The sequence below is a fragment of the Lonchura striata genome, chromosome 3, assembly GCF_050655825.1.
Source record: "Lonchura striata isolate lonStrDom1 chromosome 3, ASM5065582v1, whole genome shotgun sequence".
In the NCBI taxonomy this organism is placed as follows: Eukaryota; Metazoa; Chordata; class Aves; order Passeriformes; family Estrildidae; genus Lonchura; species Lonchura striata.
In genome coordinates, this window is record NC_140705.1 from 34,228,924 (window position 1) to 34,250,444 (window position 21,521).

The 21,521-nt window shown below is 42.1% G+C and overlaps 1 protein-coding gene across 3 annotated transcripts; it reads left to right on the forward strand.

Annotated features, from left to right (window-relative positions):
• The first annotated feature begins 7,907 nt into the window (after positions 1-7,907).
• Positions 7,908-20,048, forward strand: PRSS35 (serine protease 35). Of its 3 annotated transcripts, none has more exons than XM_021546087.4 (2): positions 7,908-8,064; positions 14,224-20,048. In XM_021546087.4, exon 2 carries the CDS (start codon positions 14,240-14,242, stop codon positions 15,479-15,481), a length of 1,242 nt encoding a protein of 413 aa, XP_021401762.3. In that variant the 5' UTR covers positions 7,908-8,064; positions 14,224-14,239; the 3' UTR covers positions 15,482-20,048. The 3 variants fall into 3 exon arrangements, with proteins under 3 accessions (XP_021401762.3, XP_085430918.1, XP_077638442.2); XM_085574792.1 differs by lacking the exon at positions 7,908-8,064 and adding an exon at positions 9,823-10,065; XM_077782316.2 differs by lacking the exon at positions 7,908-8,064 and adding an exon at positions 9,823-10,061.
• The last annotated feature ends 1,473 nt before the right edge of the window (positions 20,049-21,521 follow it).

Here is a 21,521-nt window from a genome sequence, read left to right on the forward strand (position 1 = left end):
AATGCATCTTTCCTGAACCTGGGCGTGTCATGAAAGACAGTGAAAGGTCACTAGACAGTCTTAGGACATGTCTTTACTAAGATAAAATTCAAATTTACGTCAGACTTTATTGGAAAAAATAGGCAAACTCATTTGTCAATAGATATTCCTGTTTATCTGTCGGTTGCCTTTGAGGGTACATCTGCCTGTAATCTCTTGGGAATGATGCTAGATCTCCAGAAATCCTTAGGGCACTAGCATAGTTGGAATTACAGTCAGGAGATGTGATTGTCTTCAAGTGCTACTGCAGAAATCCATACTGAGAAAGTGTGAAGGGGTGTCTGATGAGGGCGAGGCATTTCTGCTTTTCCTCTTCTTGTTGAACTATTTACTGGGTTGTTAGCATATGGAAATGATTCCAGCAGCAAACTGAAAACCTACAGGCAGCTTTAAAACCATCTGAAATATGCAGAGGCTTTGTGATCCAAGAAGGATGGTTATGAGTGATCACTTCCATCTCCTGTATTACCCACAAGAAAGATCCCCCTAAAGACCTTTAGCTGCAGCTGTGCTTTCCCTGTTACCAACATGACCCAGTCCTGCCTAACACAGGGGTGGTCACAGGGGAGAATACATGAATGAACAGGAAGACACAGAAGACAACTACATGAGGTGCAAAACAGAAGATGCACTAAAACATGTCCTGGGTGCTGTTTAGTCTTAGTTTTCCATGCCAGCTTCAGAGGCAAAAAGGTAATGTACATTTATCTGGGTGGCAACAAGGCATACTTAGAAACCCTGATGCCATATTCACCACAGGCTTTGTCACTCAATATAATGTTGTTTTCCTACCAGTAATTATGGCTCTGAGAGATATAAAATGCTTGTGCTCATTCCAGTAGAAGATTAAGTTTGAAGTCTAAAGTGAAACCTTAAAATTTCCACCATTATTAGTTATTACACTGTTAATAATTTTAGCAGAAACATCCAGCTATTTCAAGCTTGTTAATGGAATTTTTAAACAGTGTCACCAGGATACCTTCTGATCTGATCTGATACCTACATTTTACTAAGAATTAAAAAAAAAGAATTAGCCTTATAATGGAAGAACATTCTGGAATGTGCTTCAGTAAGTGGTCCTTTTTAAGTGTATTTTTTCCTCTCATGTTTGTATTAATTTTAAATTAATGCAGCTATAGTTGAAAAATTAGTCATGTACTCTCCTGGTCTCCTGGGCATGTTTACAGTGGCAGTAAAAAGGTTTATGATTACCTTCAGTTAACACTTACAATAAAGACTGTACTCCATAATACCCATGAATTAGGGCCAATATCCCCTTTTTAAATGTATTTTTTAATGCAATTTCAGTTACTCCATGCTTCCCTACTTTGTCCATACTTCTGGAGGAATACTGCTTCAATATTCTGTTTGGAAGTTGAATACTCTGTTTGGAACTCATGTTTTATGCTGAATGTCACATTTTTTCCAGTAACATATTGCTGTTAATTCCTCTGATTTCTCAGACTTTTTAAGATGTGCATTTCACTGCCACTCAATCTCTGCTGGTTTGAACAGTGATATTAGGTGGCATGTCCCTTGCCAGTTCATCTTTCCCTGGATTCTCTTTCCCCTCTCTTGGATCGATCATGCCAAAGGTAGCTAAAATCTAATTTTATCTAACATGTCAATGTCACTCTATTAACTTTTCTCTGTGGTATGCTGTTTCCATTATAGGAGTTTAGAGGCTTGGGAAGGGGATGAATATCCAGCTTTAGCCAGGCAAATTTGGGGTTTCTTCCAAAGCTTCTCAGAGTCTTTGTTCATGCACTTCTTTTCTCCTCACATCAATATGTCATTTATCCATATCATGGTATGCTGCGTTAGCATCTGTAATTCACTGAATTTCCAGCAAAGCTGCTGATGGGCCGTACAATGGGAATGCCAGTTGGAGGAAACTATTTCCTTCAAAGTACTATGCTCACAAAAATGGTGTGGGTTGGATTTTTTTCCTTAACAGTACCTGCTTGCAACCTGCCAACACATGGCCTGCACAAAAATATTTGCCAACTGACACATCTCCAGGAGTTCCTCTTCTCGTGGAAATTTTCCTTAAGGAAAATTTATATATATATATATATATATATATGTAAAGTGAATGTTAGATACATATAGATATGAAGTGAACTATATACATATATATATATATATATATATATATATATATATATATGTAAATAATTTCCAGGACGTTACATATCAGGTAAGAACTGTAGGTTTTGTTTGTTTAGTAATGATGAGTGGGCAATCAACTCTGCTTTTCTACTAAATGCACAAATGTTAAAACAGTGAGCCTGTCCAACTTCATTTTTAACTGCTGCTCTGGAGGGACATAATAATGTGCTAAAAGTCAGGAGCTGGGTGGTGCCTGGTTTATTAACTGACTTACTTTCTGCACTGTTAGAAAAGCATCTCTCCTGTGGATCATATACTGAGGCACATTTATTTTTTCTTGCTGACTCACTGAAGAAAAAATGGTAGAATCAGAGAACAGCATGCATTGTAAGGGACCTTAAAAATGATCCTGTTCCAACCACACTGCTGTGGACAGGGACTCCTTTCACTCAACCAGGTTGCTCAGAGCTCCCTGCATCTGCTTGATTCGATCACAAACTTGACACATTTTTAACTCAGAGATGGGACTTCATCTGTTTGCACTGCTACAAAGTGAGGTTTTTTTCACGTCTATTACTTAGCCATATATCTAGTTCTTAAACCCATATTGTGAAAATCAGGTCACAATTAGACGCCTCAATTTTCACATCCCTCCTTTGTGTTATCGGTAAATTCCTGTGTTGATGACAATGCACTCATTATTAACCGCTATGGGTCTGGCACCACAGTACTTTATACATCCAATTCTAAATGGATACCTCACTGTACTGCTATAGTCCATTGGTCTATGCAGAATTCTCCTGAATTCTAGCATTTCAGGAGAGCTAGCAACGCTGTTTGTCATCCTCTCTGTCCCCATTGTGTGCACTGTTAAACAATTACACGATGTATTGCAGTTTTTGCATCTTTTTCAAGTTCTCAAAGGCAGGGTCTCTAACAGAGGCCTGTTTCATTCAGGGTTTCAGTCTAACTGGTCAGCACTGTGTCACAGGCACCTCTGAACAGCACAATAACCAACCCCACTGGTCCACAAAACAAAAGGGCCTCTGTGGCAACAGGCTGCCACAGAAGAGACACTACCATGGAGACTATTCGTGATCCTGTAAGAAATATCCATTGTATTTCACATCCCTTTGTGCTGAAAGCAGTAGGAAATATCTCACATTCATTCATCACGAGCCAATGAGTTACCCCAAGTTTAGAGTTTGGGAATTGGATAAGTGTTAAAACTCACTAAAAATAGTCTAGGACCAAAAATCTGCCTGGGATAAGAAAAGTAGAAAGGAAGGAAAACATATATCAGCTGAGCTGGAAGAGTACCCACAAGCTTCAACTTGAGAATTAAAGAAGAAAAGGGAGTTACCTGTACTACCCAAGTAATCATTAGTTTTGGAATAAAGCATATGGGTGCTTGTATACATAAGTAGAAGAAGAGCTGAAGAGAAAAAGGGAAGAGATTAAAGCTGACTTCTTGTGGATAATACAATAACTTTTAATTTGGTTACAGGCATTTGCATTCTTTTTACATCCATGAACCTTGTTTCAGTTTTCCTGAGTTGCCTGTCTTCCCTTAACTCACATGTGAAAGAATATTTTGTGGGTAGGTGCAGTACAAGGAGTACAATTCAGAGGTTGCAGACAAGGCATGTTGTGCTGTGATCAAATATTTTTTGGATGTGTGCAATGCAAGACCCACGTGTTCATCCAACACTGCAGGGCCAAATGACATTCCAGGAGCAGCTGCCCAGCCACTTACATCCATGCTCAGTGTATGTTCCCTGCAGGGAAAATTGAAGCTCTTATATCAGATTTCTACCTTAAAAAAAAAAAAAAAATCTGAGAGAATCTTACTTGGAAGCATTTTGTAACCCATTTTGTGCATTATTTACCCCAAAATAAAATTACAAAATTTCTGTGAATTCACTCAAATCCAGGCTACAAATCTGATGGTAAAAACTTGAAGTTTTTACTTTATATTCTTTGTGGATATGCAGGAAGAATTCTGATAGACGTTAGTGCATTCTTGATGTCTTGATGTTAATGCAAATTTTATTTTTTTATCTGACTCTTTTTTTTTTTAAATTTAGGTATCATTCTTTCAAAGTTGCAATTGAACATCTCTCAGTTAGTATATGATCTCAAACTTATTTTTGAAACATGTAAAAATACCAAAAGGGTTGTTAATCTTTTGATGAGATAAAATTACTTCTGAAAGATAAAATTAGCATGCTGGAAATTTTCCAACAATTATATTTTTACAGTCCTACTATGTATATTATACAGTATATTCTTAAAGAATCACTACTCTGAAATATACATTACTTACATCTTTTGCAAACTATATTTTGCTAAAAAATATAATATTTTAAATTTTAAATACTATATTAATTTTTTTAATCTCTCATTATTTATGAAGAATGATCCATACTGTATAATATTGTTATTGTGCGAAATATAATATTAATGAAACAGGCATCCTGGTTTTGGCTAGGATAGAGATAATTTTCTTCCTAATAGCTGTTTCAACACTGTGTTTTGGATTTAGTATGAGAACAATGTTGGTAACACACTGATATTTTGGTTGTGGCTCAGCAGTGCTTACCCTGAGTCAAGGACTTTTCAGTGTCTCCTGCTCTGCCTGTGAGGAGGGGCACAAGAAGCCAGGAGGGAGCATGGCCAGGACAGGTGACCTGAACTGGACAAAGGGATGTGCCATACCACAGAACATCATGCCCAGTGTATAAACTGGGGGGAATTGGCTGGGAGGTGCAGATCACAGCTCAGGACTGGCTTGGGCTTCAGTCAGTGGGTGGTGAACAATTGTGTTGTGCATCACTTGTCTTTCTGGAGCTTTATTCCTCTTTTTTTTTTTTTTTTTTGTTACCTTCATTTTTCTTACTATGAATATTGCTATGGTTGTTGTTCCCATAGTGTCCAACTTTATTTCAATTATTAAAGTTATGTTATTTCAGTCTATGGGTTTTAACTTTTTCTGATTCTCTTCCCTATCCCACTGTGGTGGGGAGAGTGAGTGAGAACCTGCGAGGGGGATTAATTACTGGCTGGGGCTAAACTATGACACAGAATTAAAGAAAAAATGGTTTAAAATAACTGATAGGTCGAAAGCACACTGATCCCATGACCCAGAGTTCAACAAACAGAAATGAACCTGCAGCATCCATATTTTCTGAAAAACAAGAAAGAAAGTATAGGGTAAGGGGGATCAGTTTTTCAAGGGATGATAGGCTACCAATAACAACCTGCTTTGTGCTGCACTATTCAGCATATTCATAAATAGTCTGGAAAAGAGCGGAGCAGTCGGTGACAAAGCCTGATGAGGCTATTATTTAGGTTAATAAATATGAGACAACCTTGATTATGTGCAGGAAAGTTTATGGGAGTGACCGTACAATAAAATTGCAGTGGAGTTCAGTGTAGATACAAAGTGTTCCACAAGAGGAAAAGGACCCTTACTTCAGATAGGCAATGGCAAGATCTGGTCTGGTCATTACTTCTTAGGAAAGAGAGTCCTGGAGTTAAGAAAATGGCCCTATGAGAACATCAACCTGGTGATCACCAGATTAAAAATATAAAATAAATTTTAAAAGTACTAGTAAGTATTAAGAAATCAGCCAAGAACAAAATAAATAATATTTTTTGTTGCCACAAATATCCATATTTTGCTTGCATCTTCTGTATAGGTAAAGAATCATAGAAATATTGGTTGAGAGGGACCTCTGCAGGTCATCTAGCTCAACCTTTCCCTTGAAGCAGGATTACTGCCAACACTAGATCAGATCAGCTGTGGCTTTGTTTAACTGAGTGTTGGAAACCACCAAGGATGGTGATTCCACAACCTGTCTGGGTAATTTGTTCCAGTGTTGCAAGTTCCTTTTGGTGAAGAAATTTTTCCCCATTACCAATTTGAACCTCCCTAGCTGCAGCTGTAGCTCGACACAGCTGCCCAATGTGAGTAAGCTGTTGCTCCTTGCCATGGCCAAGAAGTGTTTAGCTGCATCTTCCTTCAGATGCTTTTCTGGTCCCTGAATTTCAGCAATAGGATGGAAAACAGCAAAGTTTTTGATGTAAAGCACAGAAAACTTAAATAGAATTCTTCAGGGTAGGAGAGGAGTTACAGACTATATGATAGATAACTAGTGAGCATCAAATGAAGATAGCAGTAGCCAGGTTGAAAAGACACTAAAAGAGGCAAGATTTCACACAATGATATGTTTGACCTGGAGAATTTGTTACCAGACCAGGCTGTAGATACTACAGATCCATATAGGTTAAAGGGAAGACAAGCAAGAACCCGACAAACAAATCCAGTGAAGGTTACTAGATCATAGAACCTGCACCTGCCTCATAAAGTCTCTGAGTCTGAAATATTGGTGGCAGTGAAAGTGCTGGAGGGAACTACTGCCTTCAGTAATGCAACCCGATACTGGTCTAGCAAAGCCTTTGGTTTCACCCAGTGTGGAAGCTCTCATGTTCAATATATCATTTGTAAAACTTAACTACTTTGCCTACATTTCTGTCTTGCCTTGCTAATTACATTGGTAATTATTCAGGTAATTTTCTCTGGCACATGAATTATTATTATATTATTGTTATTTTTCTTTGTTTTTAAGTTGTGCACACAAACAACAACAAACCCAGAATTGCAAATGAAATCTACATTTTGAAGAAATAAGCCTCAGTCTTCAAAATGAAACTGCAGGCTGCAGTTTGCTGGACAAAGCCTCATTTCCAATCTCTATAAATTTGGGTCCACTAAGTTTTTGAAGTTAGGACTTTTAAAGGAAGGATATGCTTATGATTAAAACAATGAATCTGGACTCTGGAGATCTCACTCTGATCTCCAGCAATGCCACAAATTTCCTGCTGGTTTTGGCAAATCAATGGGCCTTCATCTAGCATGAAATGAGTTTTCAGCAGATGAACTCAATGGAAGTGCTTGGATTAAGCACTAGCAGACCTGCTTAGTGAGGGTACGTTTCACCTTGTGCGTTTGTGTGGCAGTGGAAAGCTTTGGGGAGGGCCCTGCTGTAGTGTCAGGGGGTGATCCAAGGAGGAGAGACCTCCACACAAAGCTTTCTGCCTGGTGAGGAGAGACCACAGCAACCCCGAGGGAAAGGAGGGAGGCAAAGAGGAACAAAGTGTGACGAGGAGAGGAGGAAGGTGCTTCTAACCTGGCCTCTGAGGCCCAGAGGAGCGGGAGTGGTCCAGAGGAGGGGGGCAGGGAGGGTCCCTGAGGAACAAGCGCTCCGGAGGAGCGGGGCTGGGAGACAGGGGCGAGGGCAGAGGGGAGCGGGCAGGCCACGGTCCGTGGGAACGCCATTCCCCGCTCCTCGCCTTCCCCGGGAGCGCTCCGGCGGGGCGGGGGAGCGGCGCTCCCCGCTGCCGCCCGGTGCCGCCGCCCGCGCAGGTGGAGCGGAGCGCACGGTGCGAGCCCCGCTGCCCTTCCCTTGGGACGGGGTGCCTCCCCCTCGCCGCTCGTCCCCGCCTCCCACCCCCCGGCAGCCTCTCCCGCCCCATCCCCGTGCGGGGCACCCGGCCCCGCGCCCGGCGCCCAGAGGAAGCCGCCGCCGGGGCGATGCGCCTCCCCGCTCCGCAGGCAGAGCCCCTTCCTCTCTTCCCTTCCCATCCGAGGAGACACCAGGATCTGCCTCCGCTCCCCTCGGCCCTCCCCCTCGGCTTCCTCCCTCTCGCCTTCTATTTCTTCCCCCCCCCTTTTTTTTTTTTTCTTTTTCCATCCCCTCCCCCGCCTGGGAAGACCTGGCCGCTCCCCCCGCCCCGTCCTCAGTAGCCGCGGGCGCTGGGCGGCGGACGAGCGGCGCGGAGCGGGGAGCCGGGAGCCTGAGCCCCGGGGCTGCGGCCGCCCTGCCCTCCGTCCGTCCTGCGGGCTGCCAGGTATGGCCAAAACCCTTCCCGGCGTCGGTCCCTGGGGAAGAGGCAGCCCCCAGAGACCTGGGTGGGCAGGAGCGGAGCTGGGAACGGGGGCTGAGGGGGACCGGCCAGTGCGAGATAACCAGCATCTCTAAGGTGATAGTTTTTTTGCGATGTCATTCTTTCTATGCGGGTCGTTTTCTAAAAAATGATGGTGCTGAGCGATGTCAGTACCTTGAGACTGGCAGCTGAGATGTTTTGTGTAAAGTTCCTGCCTCTTTAGCCTGATGGATATATTTTTGATAGGACTAAAACGCCACGCATTTATCTGGTCCTTATTTTTTCATATTTGAAACCGGTTTCACAAGACGGCTTAACGGGACTGAGGCAAGGGGCATATTTATTGGGTTTTTGGGGGTTTGTGTCTGTGCTGTACCTTCTGCGAGGAGCAAACAAGGAGCCTCCTGACCCTTCAAAACAAACTCCTTTAATTCTAATTCATCCCCTCAGTATTAGCGCTACCATCTCCGCGCTCCTCTGGAATTGACACTAATTTCATCCAGATTCGTCACTGCTGGAAGTAGATTTGTCTTGGAATAGCAAAAATAAAAGAGCCGTGCCAAGGTATTTAACTTGCAGGCTTTGTAGAGACGGGAATTTCCTTCGGACCAGGCGCGGAGAAGCAGAGCCTCCTGTGGAAAGCAGGACCAGGGAAGGCTTAAGGAGAGATAAAGGCTTACTCTCCAAATCCTCCTCTCCTTCCAGGACAGCCCTGGGCTTTCACGCGCGAACACATAGGAGCGGCCAGCAAAGCGGAGAGGGCAGAGGGAAGGCGGCCATCCCGGCAAAGCCCTCCCGTCCCGGCCGTTCCCTGGCCGGTTCCCGGTCTGTGCCCACCCGCTGCCCGGCTGGCAGGGCTGGACCCCCGGAGCCGCTCAGCAGTAGAACAGTGGCCTGGGCGCGACCTCCTTCCCGTCCGCCTCCTCCCGGCGCGGCGGAGCGGGGAGCGGGGAGCGATCCCGGCCGCGGGAGGGGAGCGGGGAGCGGGGAGCGGGGAGGCCGGAGAGCGGAGCGATCCCGGCTGCGGGAGGGGAGCGGGGAGCACGGAGCGGGGAGCGGGGCGGGCGGAGAGCGGAGCGATCCCGGCTGCGGGAGGGGAGCGCGGAGCGGGGAGCGGGGAGCGATCCCGGCCGCGGGAGGGGAGCGCGGAGCGGGGAGCGGGGAGGGCGGAGAGCGGAGCGATCCCGGCCGCGGGAGGGGAGCGGGGAGCGGATCCCGGCCGCGGGAGGGGCGCGGGGAGCGGATCCCGGCGGCGGGAGGGGAGCGGGGAGCGATCCCGGCCGAGGGAGGGGAGCGGGGAGCGATCCCGGCCGAGGGAGGGGAGCGGGGAGCGATCCCGGCCGAGAGAGGGGAGCGGGGAGCGGATCCCGGCCGAGAGAGGGGAGCGGGGAGCGGATCCCGGCCGAGGGAGGGGAGCGGGGAGCGGATCGCGGCCGCGGGAGGGGAGCGGGGAGCGGATCCCGGCCGCGGGAGGGAGCGGGGAGCGGATCCCGGCCGCGGGAGGGGAGCGGGGAGCGATCCCGGCCGAGGGAGGGGAGCGGGGAGCGATCCCGGCCGAGAGAGGGGAGCGGGGAGCGGATCCCGGCCGCGGGAGGGGCGCGGGGAGCGGATCCCGGCCGCGGGAGGGGAGCGGGGAGCGGATCCCGGCCGCGGGAGGGGCGCGGGGCTGGAGCGGGCGCGGAGCCGCTGCCGGCGCTGCGGGAGCGCCGCCCCGCGGCCGCGGCGGGCACTGCGCCGCTTGCTGGCGGTCCTTCCTTTTCCCCGCCCGGCGGATTTCAGGAATGAGCTGTCACGCCTGCCGTGTAAAATTAGCTCTTCCTATGAGTACTGAAGCTGCCTAAATTTTTGCAAGAGACAGGAGCCGCAGTAGGGTTTTTTTTTTCTCAGATCAGAGAGGAGGACAACATCCTTACACCACTGTATAGAGTGAGCGCACCTGGAGGAGGGAAGGGGAAGCAGTGGTGGGTAAGATTAGGGCAATGTTTTCTTCCAGGGAGTGTGAGATATCAAAAATTTGTTCTCTGTTTTGCTTTGTCAGAGTAGAACAGTGAATTCCAACTTCCAGGTCATTTCAAGAATGAGACCAAAAGCAGTTAAAGGAGATGGGTACTATAGAAGCCTCTGTTATTTTAGGGGTTAGAAAATGGATTTTAAATTGTGTAAGCTTAGTTTGAAATGTGTCAACTTTTCTACAAGAAGAAGGAAACCCCAGGGTAGAGGCTGCACTGAACAGACCAAGATAAAACACTGTCAGGAAGTGGGACTGAATTGTTCTTCTGTCTGAGCTACACTGGCATGTAAATTTCTTTTATGATAGCCTGAAGAGAAACCTATTCTAGTTCGGCTTGACTATAAGCCTTTTCCTGAGCATCTGACGTGCATTCAGCTGGAGTAAAGTAAGACAAAATATTGGAAGGATATCCTCAAAAATTAGGTAGTTGGTTTTTTTTTCGTATAGGTGCAGAAAGGTTTAATTTTGAAAGCAAGAAATGAGAAGAACTAGAAGTAGTTTTATTTGTATGTATATGCCTAGTGGCTGGAATGCCACCAAAGTTATCAGCTGAGTTTGGAAACTGGAGGAAGAATTTCAACATTCAGAGCTGGGGATCTCTCTCTTTCTAGTTTCCATCTTGTCTTCTCTTAAGCCAATTCATCGTATCTTAAAGAGCTGACTCAAGAATTTCAATTACTGTAAGCCAATCCAAAATCTGTATGGAAAAGGAGTGAAGGAAAGGAGAGGGCAGAGCATCTTGGGGTGGAGGAGGAGTGGAGAATGGGTAATTGAGGGTTTTTTTTCTTACAGTCAGCATGAATCCTTCTCAGGACATTTCCTCCTTCTCCTGGAGGCTGTATTCTCTCTCCCTTTCTCTCACCCTGAACTTATCTTTGCACCCATCTACACATTTCTGTCCTCATCATCTGGCAAGAGGAGCCCTGTGTTTCCCTTTAGCCAGCAGCCTGTGCTGGGCCATGGCAACTGCTGACATTGATCATGCTTGGATTTAGCCTCCCCTAAACAGTAGAGATGGGGTTAGTAAATAGATCTTAAATGCATGGCTGGAAATGACAAAGCTGCCTAGCAGAACCACTGCTCTGGTCTGTAATGAGAATTACCATGTTTATCAAGTTCCTTGAACTTCTTCCAGTTATCCTGAAGTATAGTTAGTTCATTCCCAGTGACAAGTGGTTCATTATAAATGAATTTAGCTTCCAAGACTGCCTTTGTAAGTAGTGAGCACTTGAGTATTGTGTTTCAAATGGAGGGCTGCAAGGGATCTATGGAAGGTTCTGTGCTTTGTTTTTTTCTTTCTAAAGAGTGCCAGAAGGGAGCCATAGTACTCCACCCATTTGCTTGCAGAAAGTCTCTCTATAAAACAGAAAGAAAAAAAATTGACTTCTCTATAAATTTACTTATGAGATCATCTGGGAAGACATCAGCCATCACAGTGGAATGATATCAACCCAGACTTTCTATGTCAACAAGCAGTTAGTGACTGAGCTTTCCTTAGGGCTCACAAAGTTCAGCTACAGAGAAAGATCAAATAGCCAGACCCTTAGGAAAAGCTGAGAAAGGGAGGAGTATTCTAGGGAAAAATAGAAAAGTAATTCTCAAGCCTGATATTAGAACTGTCTAGTTCAGCAGTTATATTAAGGCAAAGAAAATTTAAAACAGATTTTCTACATTAATAATACATTATTTATCCTGAAACCATGCTAGTTTGTGACAGGCTGGAGATAAGGACACAGAGATGCTTCCTCATACAACATGTAGTTAAGATGTGTGACTCCTGGATGCAGAATATTATGGCTACAAAATGATATGTGTATTCAAAGGAAGACTGTCAAACTATGAAAGAGGAATTAAGTAAGGTTTACTTACACTACAGAAACTACCTCTGTTCTAAAGTCCACCAGGTACAACTGCTTGTAAGTTAGTTAAGAAACTGTGAGGGAGGAGGGCCATACCTGGTTGCCCTGTTCCTGTCTCTATCCTCTACCCTAGGCAAACACATTTAGGCAGTGTCAGAAACAGGATTTTAGGAAGGCCTTTGGTCAGGCCAAGAAGCTACTTTCATACTCTCATTATAACATTTTTTGGCACCTTCTAGCTCACCCACAGATATGTAAAATAGTAATTCCTCCTCAGATTTAGTGCTAATTGAGCAATAACTGAACCAACAACGTAAAGTTAACTTTGTATATCAAAGTTAATGTTTAAATGTGCACATTTCTGCTATACCAATAAACTAGACTAGTGTGAACACCTGGTGTCCTTCTACAAAATCTTGTGTCTGGGGTGATTCCCCAGCTCTGCTTTCAAAACTGTCAGATATCTTTTCATATGACCACATACACCCCGGAGCTCAGATCTGTGAGTCACTGTAATCTCCAGATGTCTTAGGAAAGTCCACACATCTTCTCCAAAACCTGAATTAGTTACTTTAAAGCCAGGGAGGGTTTCCTTGTATTCTAAAATGTATCTATCTATATATATCTCCTAGTAAGTGGACTCCATTTCAAAGTTGGTGTTCCATCTGGCAGAGGTGGAAAGTGTTAAAACTATGCTAAAACAAATCCAGCCTCTTCTTGGCATCAGGAGCAACAAGCTGTGGTTGAACTGTAGTGTTATGTAACTAAAAAAATTATAAATATTACTTATTATAGACAACAAATATGTCTATAGGGTAAAAATGCCTTAAAAATCATAGGAGTCACTGGTCCATTATGCAGCTTTGAAGGCAATGTTTCACACTGCTTTTTCCATACACCCCTATCTTTCATGCTAGACCTTCAGTTAGCCTGTAGCCAGACTGTTTCACTGGAGAGCACCACTTCTACTATTCTAAACTAAAATTAAGGAAAGTGGTTACGTTTGCTCTGGCCTACACTGCCACTGCAATGTAAACCAGAGAGCTAAACCACATACAAATCCTTGAATTGCTTGGCTTTTTAAGTTTAATCATAGACCCTTTCTTTCTTCACTGCTGAGGTTTCCATGTAATTGGAATGAAGGATGTTGGAACCGAGCACAGGTTTCCCAGTGGCAGCTGCCAGTAGTTGGATAATGCCATTGACATCAGTGCTGCCAAAAGAGAAAAATGGTCTTTTCAGTAATGTTTTGAGTTCAGAATCAAGAGTTCTGGGTTCAGTTTCTGGCTCTGCCTCAGACTTCTAACAATGTTACATTTTTCCTGCATGTTTCCCAACTAGAGATGGGAATAATACTGTTTTTTCTCTTTCCCATTTAAAGTATTAGCTCTTGGTGTGGTGGATCACCCCATCTAGGTGGGTCATTCTACATGTGACCATAAGGCACAGACAGCACAGTTCCTACAGCCTTTGTGGGATCCTGAAAAATGTGATGAGTAACCAAACTTGTCCCTCCTACTCAGCTGTGCTTTGCTGCATGGATATAAAACCAGGAAACTCCTCTACATCAGCAACATTCTCCCTTCCTCATTTTTCTGTCTATCCTGGAAGACCTTGGTTCCTTGGAATAGTGGTTAGCAAAGTGCCATTTTTCATACAGGCAGATTCATAGTTATCAGCTGGGTGTGTAATGGGGAACCTTTGCTGACTTTTAAGTCAGCTAAAGCCATGTTTTGGCCATTGCATGAAAGAGCAAAATCGGTTTGGTTTCCCAAGGATTCCTAAGTCTCATGAGTGTAGTATGTCTATCCATGTCTGCTTAGATCTCAACTTTTGAATACACTGAGGGTTTTCAAGTGTGTTCTACCTTCAACTATATAGCTGTAGAAAAGAGAAACAGAAACTTAATATGTAACTGCATACCTTTGAAATAAATAAAACCAGGATGATCTACCAAGTGGAATGACCCAGACTCTCCACTGAGGGAAAAACAGGTAAAACTCAGATGGTTTCATCTTCCAGTAGGTAGCTCAGCATGGATGCTGGCTGAATTATCTGCATCCATCTTTCTAGAAACGATTGGAAAAGTCAGAGGCAATACAAGGACTATCTGAGGCACTTCTATTTTGAGCAGATTGTAGAATTCTGCTCCACTGATGTCAGTTCTAAAATTGCATGATTATACTTAGAAGATAATAAGATAACGGTATATATTTCCAAAGTGTATTTTCAAATCTCTCTTTCTTGTTTTAGAAAAAAGTAAAATAAAATGGAGCACATGTTACTGCTATTCCTAATTTTCCTACCTATATTGGGTCTCAGTAATGGAACAGAAACTGAACAAGATTTTACTTGGCACTTAAAGAAGATTCCCCAGATTGTGAGAGAAAGAACTTTCTCCCTTGACAGCCCTAAATTTGAAGCAAAAACCAAATTAGAGCTGAACAGTGTATGTGGAATTGAATGTCAAAGAAAACTGCCAGTGCCAAGCTTGTCTGACTTGAAGAGCCTCTTATCCTATGAGACTGTTTTCGAAAACGGCACACGGACCCTGACTGAAGTGAATGTCCTCGGAGCAGTGCCTGACCCAGCTGCAAACACAACCACACAAAGACCTCTGAGAAAGAAGAGGCAGATCTATGGCACAGACAGTAGGTTCAGCATCTATGACAAGAGGTTTATGACCAACTTTCCATTCAACACAGTTGTGAAGATCTCCACGGGCTGCAGTGGCATTCTCATTTCCCCCAAGCATGTGCTGACAGCAGCCCACTGCCTGCACAATGGCAAGGATTATGTTAAGGGCAGCAAAAGACTGAGGGTGGGCCTGATGAAGACAAAGTCCAGAGGCAATGGCAGGAAACGCAAAGGTGCTAAGAGAAGTAGGAGAGAAATTTCTGCGGCCAAAGAGGATCCCAAAGCCACCACAGAATTAAGGCAACGATCCAAAGGTGATGAGAGAAAGCAGCGGGGATCTGGGAGGAAGCAAGGTACCTCAGATGGCATGCCCTCCTTCCAGTGGACCCGGGTGAAGAGCACTCACATCCCAAAAGGCTGGTTTAAGGGTGTCTCTGGGGATATTGCACTGGATTATGATTATGCTGTTCTTGAGCTCAAGCGTCCCCACAAAAGGAAATACATGGAGCTGGGGATCAGCCCAACAATCAAAATGATGCCTGGGAGCATGATCCACTTCTCAGGTTTTGACAATGATCGGTCTGGGCAGCTGGTCTATAGATTTTGTAGCATTTCTGATGAGTCCAATGATCTGTTTTATCAGTACTGTGATGCTGAGCCTGGCTCCACAGGATCTGGCATCTATCTCCGTCTGAAGGAGCCAAACAAAAAGAAGTGGAAACGCAAGATCATCGCTGTGTACTCAGGCCACCAGTGGGTGGACATCAATGGTGAACAGCAGGATTACAATGTAGCGGTACGAATAACTCCTCTCAAATATGCCCAGATTTGCTTCTGGATACATGGGAACGATGAGAATTGCACACAAGGCTGAAAAGAGCCGAGCCTCAGTTGCTGAGCACCCTCGCTGCCATAGAGTGAAAGGCGGCTGCAACAGTGACTGGAAGAACATCACTCCACGCCAGAATGTTCTTGAACTCAAAGCTGTCAAGTAGTGCTATGGTGACTTAAGGAATGCTGAATTTATAGGGGAACGGTAGAATTGTCAGACAAACTATTTCTAATTGTAATCAACCTAGATATGCACTTAAAATCCCAAACTATATTTATGTTTGCAATTGTGATAAATTCAAGTCCTTATTGAGGAAAAAATTGGCTGCACCGGTTTATCATTTTTTTCCCCAAAGGAAGAGTTGAAACATCTCAAACTGGTGTTATTAAACAATATCTATTTTTTTTCCAATGGATTTACTTTTCTCAGGGTTCTGTTCCAATTTTCAAATGCAAGTTGTGCATATAGCATGTTCCTGTCTGTGCAGAATGATCCAGAGAACTGCATGAGAACAAGACTTTATTCTGGCATTCTCTAAAGACCACAGGTCCATGCTGAGAAGCAGCACTATAGTTAATGATTGTTATTTTGGAAAACTTCCTCTTCTGGTTGCTGCAGGAACACTCCCATGGAAATTACAAATTTATGTAGCTGAGGGTTACACCTTAAAGAGAAAGTCACTTCATTGCTCAGTAAAAACAGAAAAAAATAAATTAAAGTTTCTATGTTTAGAAGAAGACACATTTGGACATAGTTCAATGCCTTTAAACATTCTTAGAGAAGCTATAGAAATCTTAAACACATGCATTTGCCTTCCAATTAGTATTTGGAGAGCTGTAGGTTTAGTTTCTAGTCAAAAGTTTAGCTTTACCACTGGGAGAAGTCACTGACTCCTGAAGTGGCTACTTGACAATCATTTGGAGCTTCATAGATGAAATATTTTCTGGGTGCTAAACATTTCTTCCGTTTTTATAAATTACTTTTATACGAGTTCAGCTTCATAGATAGGATAGTATGTATTAGACTGGGAGTTGGAAATCAATATTTTAGTTTGGCTTTATACAGTTTGGCAAGGTGTGTAGTTTTAATCATGTTATATTCAGGCTCCACCTCAACATGATTCACAGGGTTAACTAAAAAATTTCTCCCAACTAAATTATAGCACCTTCTGAGTGGTAGAACTATCCTGTATATTATAAAAGGTATCTTCTTAGACAGCAGCAGTAGTTAGCAAATAATTTGGTACAATATGTTTGCAGAACCATGTATTTAATGGAGACACAAACTGAGCTTGACTTTTACACATTTAAACACAAACCACCTTCTTAAAAAATGTTGTTGATTACTATTTTATGCCAAGATTTTGAAGTACATAGAATTTTTATGGTGCTATGTTAATCTAATAACATAAAAAATACTGTGCCTTTCTGATAATATCCTTTCAGTTTCAATACTTTCAGATTATTCACCACTGTAATATTTAATTTTTTACCATAAGTTTATGCTGACCAAAATACATTTTCTTCCTATGCAGGAGGAAAAAAATACAAGATTTTAAAATAATTTTTGTTTGTTGGAATCTTTAAAACATGCTTATATCTTTTGATGAAATAACATGATTTTAAATAACCCTTTTTTTGGTATATGGTTGAAAGTATACAACCTGACACATTGAATGTGCAGGCAACTTTGTCCTATTATTGCCAAAGCATAAAAATTTAAGACTTGCTTCCATATCATAACCCTAACAATACTTCATTCATTGGAAGAGATCTGACTTTAAAGGAAAATATTTCTTTTAATTTCAGCCTTTCCAAGGAACATGCAACTTTTCTTCCTTTATAATGTTTTAATTTTATTTTGTGTATTGTTTGCAGAAAACTAATAATAATTTTTAAAGTTTAGAAATAAATCTCTAAGATTTTAGGGTTAATTATTTTTTATTGTTATTAACGTCTCTATTAACACATGTGGCTTTGCTGACAGTAATTTTAAATCACCTCAGTCCTGTATTTAATACTCTCTATGCAACAGATTTATAGTATTTTTTAGTCAGGTCTGTAATGTTTTTCTTAAGTGCCTTTTTCCATATTTACTGTGACAAATAAGACACCACATAATTAATCTAATACAGGACAACCCAGGTCCATAGATATATTTACAATTATTATCATTGTTGATTTGGGTCAAAAACTGATCAAGATAAGGGGGCTAGTAAATTTCTTGTTTTATTGAGTCTTGTTTAGGTGTGCTCCTAAAGAGCACACCTAAAGAAGAAATAAAATCTATTTCTTTATCACTTTGGGAATTGGGAGCAAGGTAAGAATGAAAAATGTTTAATGTCAGCTTCCAAATGGTCTTGTTATAATATTCATCTGCTGTAAATATCTCAGCCACAATCTGAAGTTTCCATACCAGGTTGATATAAACTCTTTCTATTCAGAGAATAAATACTAGATGCTCAGTCTAGTAGACTTCATTTTGTAGTACTAAGAGATTAAAGAGGTTGGCCAGAGCAACATAAAAATTAATTTAAAACAAAAAAACAAACCTCTGTGTCCATGCACAAACACTTGCAAATATACAGGGTTGGAGAGCACGTCTTGTTTTGACTGAGTTTTGGTGTTGTCAGCACCTTTTTGGTGTTGTCTTCTACCTTCATTCCTTCAGGGAATGAAGGTAGAAGAAGACACAGACAAAATGTTTTTCCTGTTGTCTTGGCATGGTAGGCATTTTTGTCTTCCACTTGGTCTAACAGAGAAATAAATGCTCTATGTAGGCATTGTGATTACCTACTACAGGGACCTCTGGAATAGTTCACAAATCAAGTACTTACACGTAATCCCAGGAATTCAATGTCCTGAATAGAGCTCTGGGTACCCACCACTGCAAATGGGACAAGAATTTCTGAGTCATCTCAGATTTTCTTAAAAACTGTGGTTACCCACCACTGCAAATGGGACAAGAATTTCTGAGTCATTTCAGATTTTCTTAAAAACCTGTGGTTACTATCTAATTGCCAATGAGAAAATATGAGGAGGAATATATGATCCCAGTAGATCAGATCTTGCTGTTGTCTAGGACACCAGCAGCAAGGCTGGGTTTCCAGCCCTTGTGATGTTTACCTCAGGGATTTTTCCTCTCTCAGGTACCAGGCTATGCATAACTTGTTCTCATCAATACTAATTCTTTTCCATAAGAGTTTGTATTGTAGATCTTTTTCTTTAACTGTATTCCTGGTTTTAGGAAAAAAGCAACTTCAGGCAAATCTCTTTTCTCTTAGAGGGCTACTGGAATTTATGAAGTCAACAAGTAAGTTTTTTTCAGGGCCAAAGATAAACCTCATATGCAAGCCATTAACACACCCAGACCAGCTTCTGCAAGGTATTTGTGCATGTGTTTAATCTGAGGTCCTGAGACACACAGTGGAAGTCAACGGGGTTATCTGCAGTGTGAAAAATTAAGTCTAAGTTTGTATTAACAAAAGAAAAGCACAACATAATGTAGGAAAATTCTTTCTGTTATATCAGGTGTAGACTACCCAATGTTATAATAATTGCTTAAAGAAACTCCTTGGCTCCTTAAGATTTACCATCTTAATTTTGCAGATATATGTGTTGATATGGAGTATGAATCAGCATGAACATTGCTTAAATAAAAAAAAAAAAACAAACCAGAAACATCTTATCCACGTGAGGAGAGAAGCAGCTGGGGAGTTCTTTCTATTCTGCTGATAAGGGATGACCTGGAAACAAAAAGCAAATAAAACAGAAAGAAAGAACAAGAAGATGGTATGGAAGGCCAGGAAGATGGAGATGGTATGCAAGGGATAAAGAAAGTGTGCAAAGTAACAGATAAAATGGCTGCAAGGTAGCAGAGGCACCTATTGTGAGAAAAAGTAGGCAGATGGTAGACACTTAATAGTATGAATTAAGATGTGAAATTCACAAGTTTCATGAACAATTTTTCACTTTTAAAGATAAGGCTTTGCTTCCCAGCCAACAGCAACAGGGAAAGGGCTGTGAGTGGACTCAGGCTGTGGCAGGGACTGCTAGCAGGCAGGGGTTTTGACCCTTATCTGCAGTCCATGCCTGAATTTGCAGGAATTATGCTTCTGTTCATTCAGGGTTCTTGGAAAGCAGCAGATCCATGTTCTAACCAAAAAGCTTGGCAGTATGAACCTCCCAGTACACTGGATCACCAAGAATGTAGTGAGTAAAGGGAATTTCTCAAACCTGATCTTTTTTTTTTTTGTATTCCTGCAAAGGCTGTTCTCCACTGGGAAAAAAATTAAACAAAAGAATCTCAGACTTAAAGTGTTTAAATGTTGGCTCCATTTTTTGCATGTATCTAGAAATTCTGGGCAATATTTTTTTTTCAAGTGTCTTGTGTTTGGCATCTATAGAAATTTAATAAACTGCTTCCAATTTTAAAGCACAGATTACTGCAGATAGTCCCATCTACAAAATTCTGACACAATACTTTAGAATATTTTTAACTGTGCAAAATGACAAGCCATTTGAGAAAATAAATGCAAACCTTTGCTCTGTTAAGATATTATATGATGCACTTATTCTGTTAATAAATATTTTCTGTTGTTTTTCTTTTCTTCTGTTGTGATGCAGTTTGTTAGCTACAGTTATGTTACACAAACTTCATTCTCCAAGTGGCTGTAATGATTTATCAGTGAATCATCTGAGACTTGGTCTTAAAAGATATTAATGTGTCTTTAAACTTGTTCTGGGAAAAAAAGCCTCTCCGTCTTCAAGATAATCACTCCTTGAGCAAATTTGATGAGTAAAAATATTCAGTTCTGCAAGGAAATGACTCATAGTCTACGCCACAAGTTATTAATTCTAAAATAAGTAATTAGTTCTGTTTCTGCTATTTGCTAAAGTTACACTTTCTGCCTTGGAGAGCTGTTGAACCAGGCCAAATTAGAAGTGTGTAAAGTATTATAATTTTGGTTCTTAGAATTATCTTAACTCTGTAGCCTTGAAACTGGTGCTGATTTTATCTCTGAGGGTAAAGGGAGAGATTTTTGGCAAGGTCAATAGCTGCTAAAAATATTTAATGGAAAGTTAAGAAATTATTACACGGTAATTAACCGTGTGTCTAATACAAGCAGTATTTACCAGGGGTCTGGTAATGGCTTACCCACCAGCTCTTATATAGCTCTTCACATGGGGGAGGAGTAAGTGCCACAGGGAAATAAGTAAAATTGGGAAGTTTTTTGACCTGGAAAAAAGTCCTTTTGGGGCTAGTAAAATATTTTCATTGCTGAAATCTACTTTTTGCCATGATCTGGGCAAGTACCTTGGTGCCTGAGAAATATCTCTCAGCCTCCATTCAGGGAACATAAACAGGGACCCAGGGGTGACAGCTGTGTCCCCTGCAGGCCATTCCCAAGCCACTGGCACAGATGTGGTTTCTTTGGTGGAAGATACATTCCAACACATGTTATGGATTGTACATTCCCTTGGGCCTTGGGGGACTTCAACTGGAATCTTATCCAAATGTCTATTCAGCCCTAAAATGTTCCCATACAATCCAGATCCTTGTGCAGGTATTTTCCAGTCATAATCTCATTTCCCATTGTGTTTAATAAATGTTCAAAAGGCCTTCCCTAAATTACAGACATGCAAATCCTCCAAAGTAGCACCTTATGCTGTTTATTATACAGGTATTTCTGATGAATCATTCATTCTTTCTGCATCAAATATGTCTTTAGATCTTTGATAATGGCTAATCCTTCACTTGTTATTGCTCAGAAAAGAAATCAGATATACTGGAAAAGCCACACAAATATTTACTTGTGCCTCTTGGTAATTATGTACACACCACACTTTTTGCAGTTGCTATGGCTCTAATTCTTTTTCTTGTGAAAGAGTTTGAAAACTTTTGATGAAACAATATTGGGCTGGTTTTCAGGCAAATTACTCAGCCGCCCTTTGGCTGCAGTTGCAGCATTCTCCCACCCCTCTCCTCCAGTTTAACTTCCAAATTTATGGATAAAATGCTGTTTAAAGCTTTGCTTTATCAAGGATGAAAGCAGCCAGGAGGCAGCAGACAGCAGCGGAGC

Coding starts and splice junctions, on each gene's coding strand:
- PRSS35 (XM_021546087.4), top strand. CDS start 14,240: ATGGAGCACATGTTACTGCTATTCCTAATTTTCCTACCTATATTGGGT.